We start from the raw sequence: 5,875 nt of genomic DNA, 5'->3' as shown, positions 1-5,875 counted from the left end.
TATATATATTATTGAAATATATTTTTCGTCCGTTCTGGCGCTCTGTGATGAGTGTTGTACCTTGTCCTATATACACATTCTCTCACAGGTGAGTATCGTTTAGATAGGGATCAAATTCTGAGTTTTTTCGAGGTCGACGCAGTGAAAACGAAGTTTTACCAGTATTTGAACGAAGAGGATGCGGCGGATCTTGAGCAGAAGCGTATCGAGTATTACAACCATGTCATGGCTGTCGATTTCCACAATGAGCGCCTAGTACAACTGCTGCTGAGCGATCTGCCCTCGATGTATGTAGACCCCCAAGTGAGTGTGTCAACGTACGCATAAGGTGTTTGTGTCTCTTTAGTTTAACGCGCCTGTGCACAACAATACCACTTCATATATTAAATATACACCTAAAAATCGGTGCCTATTTGTAGTGATATTGATCTAATAATATCTGTTTGTACAATCAGTATTGAGCGAATCGTTCTGCGTACGTTTTCATATCATATGCTTTCACCCATTATTACAAGAGCCCCGAACCTGGATATCTATACATAATTCAATCATTAAATGACCGTCATGGCCAATGGGTCCTACATGCAGCTTGCCTCTAATGTGTCGCAATCCCCTTCTCATAAGTTGCGTGCCTTTCAGCCAATCCCAGAATCTATCTCTTCGTTCTATCTTGGAAAATAATAAAACTCGGTTGTTTCATCATTACGTACAGGCTGTTCATAACCCAATTTCCCAGTTGTTTTGTATGACCTCGAAATACATAGTACTACGATGGTCTCGTCTAATCAATTTCTTTTACACTGCTTTCTCGCTCTCAACCCTAATTATTATTCTTCGTCATGTGTTCATGTTTTATTCGCTTAGCATCCTGCTTGTGGCTGTCTTCTACTCTCAGGAAGGCTCGCCTCGCAGAAGCGCATCGATTGCGAGATACAGAGCTCATAAAACAGGTTAGTAGTACACTCCAAGATGTGCTTTGTACATGAGGTGGAAAGCATAACGAAAACAGTTAGTACATCAAGGCTGTGATAGAGGCGGCTGTTATAAGCTTGGGCTGAGAACTCCTTCGCGCGCAGGCATGTCCATCTCAGTAGAACAGACCACACAACATATAAAGATGGATCCAAGACCATACCACATATAAAGATGGATTTTAAGACCACACATCACATAAAGATGGATCCAACACCACACAACCTATAAGGATGGATCCAACAACAAGTCTCTGGCTCGGCAAAATGCCCCAGCCAAACATTCGTGATCGTGTAAACCACCCTGCGAGCCTGTATATATGACACGCGCGCAATTGATCTATAGTCTCATTTGACCCGTTTTATGGTCCGCCGGTTTCGTCCTCTCATCAGGTCAGGATTGATCTCGCTAATCTGCGCCTGGACGTCTCCGAACGCAAGACCAGCCGCAATCAGCGCGAACGCCAGCGCTGCGAATGTGCCCCGGCCCTGGCCCAAAACATCGGGGCGCTGAAGTCGGCCCATTTTTTCGCTCAGGTACATAGAAGACCCTCAAAAGCTCTTCTCTCGGGAGTTCTGGCTTGCTTCTGTGTGTTTATCTCATGTGTGTAATGGGAACCTAGTCACGTGTTTTTCTGTGTGTTTGTTGTTGATGTGTGCATCCGCATTGCCTGGGTGTTCTACCTACCAGCGTGCGTCACTTCAAATGTTGTATAGTTCAGATCAAAATATTCCACCCCTATAGACCTGCTACGCGGGAATCCTCACTCTATCAGTAGTTGTAGTCATTCCTTGGAGCACTCTTCATATCTTTGAGTAGACATGGATATTGCGTAAGCCGTTCTCATTCGCCTTGTTGCAGCATGACTGTATGCTCGTGTGTATTTGGGTTGAGATGCCACGGTATTCCCCGTTCTCCGGGAATTGACCAATCAAATTCACTCTACAGCAGAGAGATTCGGATGAACCGAACGCCAATAGTAGCAGGCCGATCGACACTCTCATACCACGTGATGAAGATCCAACCCGTAATCAGAGCAACATAGAGGATGAATCGACAGCAGTGGTGTCCAATTTACTAACCGGGGTCAAAGCGGGTATCAGAAAGAGGCGGGCCAGGCGCATACCTGACCACGAGATAGCTCGCCTGCTTAAGGGGGATGAGTACTGAAGTGTGAACTGCGTATCAGCTGTTCGCGTGTAGTAGTTGTGTTCTCAGATGTGAGGGTGTGTCCGTGCGAGTTTGCGTCTGAGTGTGCGTGTGCGCTGGTATAAGAATCGTTTGGAGGCTCCCTAGGCGTTGAGAGAGATTTGGAAGCGTTGTGTGTGTCTATAGACCCGGGTGCGTGTTTGTGTATTCCCGGCCAGTCTGACACAGGAATGATCTATATCAAATATACAAATCGTCTCGGGTCGGAATGCAGCAAGCATACTATATATGTGCCATGACTCGATCTAAAGTGCAGAGTATAACTACTTGACTGGATACCATAGGGATGTCAACTGCAGCAAAAATGTCTCCGAATTGGGCTTCTTTCTGAACCGAAGTGTACTCTGGTAGGGCCTGATTTGTTCCAAAGCAAAACAGCACAAGGAATTCATCCTTCCGCTTCATTGTCGAGTACGCCATGTCTGGTCATGGAAGGCGGCTCATATTTCATTGTCTGCCTTTGCAATTGGATGGAGATGCGAATCAATACACCCTACCCAGTGCCACTCACATGTGTTGGAACCTCGAACCTCCTCAGCTCAGCTATATAGTTGACACTGATAGACTGACAGCTTCAGCATTTGAGTACCACGCCGCGCCGTTTCCCAGGCGACTGGGGTTCAGTGTTCGCACCCGAAGCCACGATGGGAACTAATTCAGTATCGTCACAGTTCATATAAGACTGGATTGACCATTGCAGTATCATCACAGTTCAAATCAGACAGGATTGTTTCTGTTATGTTCTTCCCAAGGATAACGGCTTTAAATTTTTAATATCGACTTATATAGTTGCACTTGAACACACTTTTGTGACGGGATGAGATGGATATAATTCAGTTCTATACGGGAACAGGTACCACTGATATCGTACTACCGCGCCGAAGTTCTATAAAGCTTAACGGAAAATTCGAAATATAATTTGCGACATCGTGGTATCAAGAGAGCAACAGTTGGACTATTGTCTCTCTTTTGCTCACTGCATTTCCGAATTGTCGGTAGTTTTAACTGAGCTGACGATAGTGGTTCTTAATATTTGTTGGTGGGACGCTTGAGGCCTGTTATGCCGCAAGACCCACACGCTTGTGCTGAAAAACGTTTGTGAAATTAAACTATACAAGTTGATAGACGGGTGACGTGAACGTCTACCGACAGATCTAAAAATCTGGGTGTGGCGAAAGGAGTGTAGTGCTCAATTCAAATGCAGGGGTCACACAAGTGCGAGAGAGGGTGGTGAGAGATTTCTGTAGGCTTGACTTGTCGTATGACAGTGCAAGTAGGGATCCACTACTTGTATGTTATATACATGCGCTTGCACATGAACTTGCTATATGAATACACTTGCACATGAACACACACAACAACGCATATCAAAGGCCGCGTTGTGAAAGGAGCAGCAATTGCATTAGCACACCAGTTAGTACAATACTGAAAATTTGCTAAATAGTACGCACCGTACGAAAACTTGCCGATTCGCTCACATACTGCAAATATGCGATGTACTTAAGAACGGTAAACCACCAGTTTAACTATTTTATCTTTTTGAAGTAATATCGAGTCTATGGTTTAAAGTAGATCAAATCAAACCTATTCGTACATCACTGATTTGATATTTATCACATGATCTAGAATTAAATAGATTCCGATACATGACAAAAACGTATCATCAAGGAACTACAAGGCAACTTCATACTTGGGGAGTGTCGACACTCGAGAAAAAATATAGGAATACAATTCGTTACACAATTTATTTTGCTGCGTACTGTGTCTATTAGTCTCTTAAAGATATTTGCCAAGCATGAAGGCTGCAGCACCTACGGCGACGGTCAAAAACGCAAAATTGTGCATTTGGTTCAGACTACTCACTACAACCCCAGGGATGTGGCGATGTGCGAGCTTCATGACAGCCATATCAACGTTTGTTTGGGGCGAGAATCGCGCTTTCAAATCATTTAGATTCGAGTTGATCATTATGGACTTCATGTGACTGAACTCTACAAAGCCTTGATAGCCGTGGTACTTACCGCTACCCGAATTTCCTACCCCTCCAAAAGGAAGGTTTTCGTTCAGCATGAATGTGATGGTATCATTGAACTGCAGACTGCCCGCAGACACATTCATGAACTTATTTTGTACATGCTTGTCATATGTGAATGCATACATGGCCAGTGGCTTCTCTCGTGTTAAAATCGAGTCGATCGCATCCTCGGCACCATTTACACGCAAGATAGGTAGTATGGGACCGAAAATCTCCTCTTGCATAGAGGCAGAAGCGTGGAAGGCCACCGAGTCCGTGCCGAAGTCTAAAAGTGTAGGTGCAATATACGAATCTGAAGCATCTGTTTCGCCACCATGAACTATGTACTTGCTGTCGCTCTTGATCATATTTGCTAAACGCTCATGGTGTGCCGGTACTTTAGCCATACGTCCAAACGCCATACTTTGCCGTGGATCATCACCGTACTGGGCTACAACCGTTTTCTTCAGCGTATCAATGAAATCTTCGGCAATTGAACTGTCTACGAACATGTGATCGGGCCGTATGCACGTCTGCCCGGCGTTAAGGCCTAATGATCCCCATACAATACGTTTAGCAGCTACTGCTAGATTGGCATCCTTACCGACATACACCGGTGACTTCCCCCCAAGTTCCAGTATGCATTTGGTCAAGTTTGTTGCGCCTGCTTTCGCCACCATGCGACCAAGCCCAGGTGATCCGGTTGCAAAAATGACATCCCAGCGCATCGACAACAGATCCTGGAGCTCGTCAAAGCCACCCGGAACAATACTAATAGCTTGTCTGTCCATGTACTGCGGAATCAGTTCACACAAAAGCTGCATCGTCTTGGGCGAGTGTGTCTCAGCGCCCGTTTTGACAACAACAGCATTACCAGCGGCGATGCTTGCCGCCATAGGATCGGCGATAAGTGTAATTGGATAGTTCCAGCAACCGATAATGAGGGCCGTACCCAGGGGCTCTGGCTTGATCATGGATGTGGCTGGATAGTTGAAAACATCAGTGTTCACGTGAGTAGCTCTTGACCAGCTATCTACATTGGCTATCATGCTGTCGATGCCGTTGATTGAGGCTTGTGTTTCGGCTAACCAGACTTCTTCGGGGCTCTTACCCAGATCTGCATACACTGCGTTCTGAATGAGTTTTTCATTTTCACTGATCATTCGTCTGAGAGCCTGTAGTTGGCTCTTTCTCCAGTGTATTGAAAGTGTTGTACCTGCTCTGAAAGCAGTGTTGGCAAGCCTATGAGCCTCAGCAGCACAGGTTGGCGATTTTGTTGCTTGGTTTACCATTTTAGATATAGGAATATATTGAGGGAAAATGTTGTTGAGGTGTTTGTAGTATGATACTATGAAAGAATCCTAGTATTTACATCCGCTTTAAATACTTTTCTTTTGAAATAGGAAAGTAAAATAGAATCAATGGTATTTTACGTTCGGAGATTCGCATATATTTACAGCAGCGAACCCGAACCTACGGATACTTTTAAATCCACATTTTGTTTTAAATAAAAAATCCCGGTCCCACGGTCCCAGAAACTCTCAGTCTTGAGTCACAGAATTTTCGGATGATGGAATGCCGAATGCCCTCGATATAGTGTCAATACAAAACACTATCATACCATTGGTGTATAACTGTACATAAGCCTCAACTGGAGAGCAACAGTTGTTGATTTCGTTA

General features: G+C 44.7%; 2 protein-coding genes across 2 annotated transcripts; one reads left to right on the top strand and one right to left on the bottom strand.

Annotated features, from left to right (window-relative positions):
* Positions 1-86: 86 nt before the first annotated feature.
* Positions 87-3,083, top strand: SARC_11111 (hypothetical protein; the record flags this gene model as incomplete). The annotated part of the gene is made up of 4 exons (XM_014294815.1): positions 87-287; positions 896-950; positions 1,365-1,508; positions 1,921-3,083. Coding segments are annotated over 4 exons (622 nt in total), but the record flags the coding sequence as incomplete, so codon positions are not given.
* An 820-nt stretch (positions 3,084-3,903) lies between these two features.
* SARC_11110 (hypothetical protein) lies at positions 3,904-5,561 on the bottom strand. Its single transcript, XM_014294814.1, has one exon. It carries the CDS (start codon positions 5,485-5,487, stop codon positions 3,958-3,960), a length of 1,530 nt encoding a protein of 509 aa, XP_014150289.1. The 5' UTR covers positions 5,488-5,561; the 3' UTR covers positions 3,904-3,957.
* Between the last annotated feature and the right edge of the window lie 314 nt (positions 5,562-5,875).

Source organism: Sphaeroforma arctica (genome assembly GCF_001186125.1).
Source record: "Sphaeroforma arctica JP610 unplaced genomic scaffold supercont1.1532, whole genome shotgun sequence".
Classification (NCBI taxonomy): Eukaryota; class Ichthyosporea; order Ichthyophonida; genus Sphaeroforma; species Sphaeroforma arctica.
This window is presented reverse-complemented; position numbering and strand designations above follow the sequence as displayed.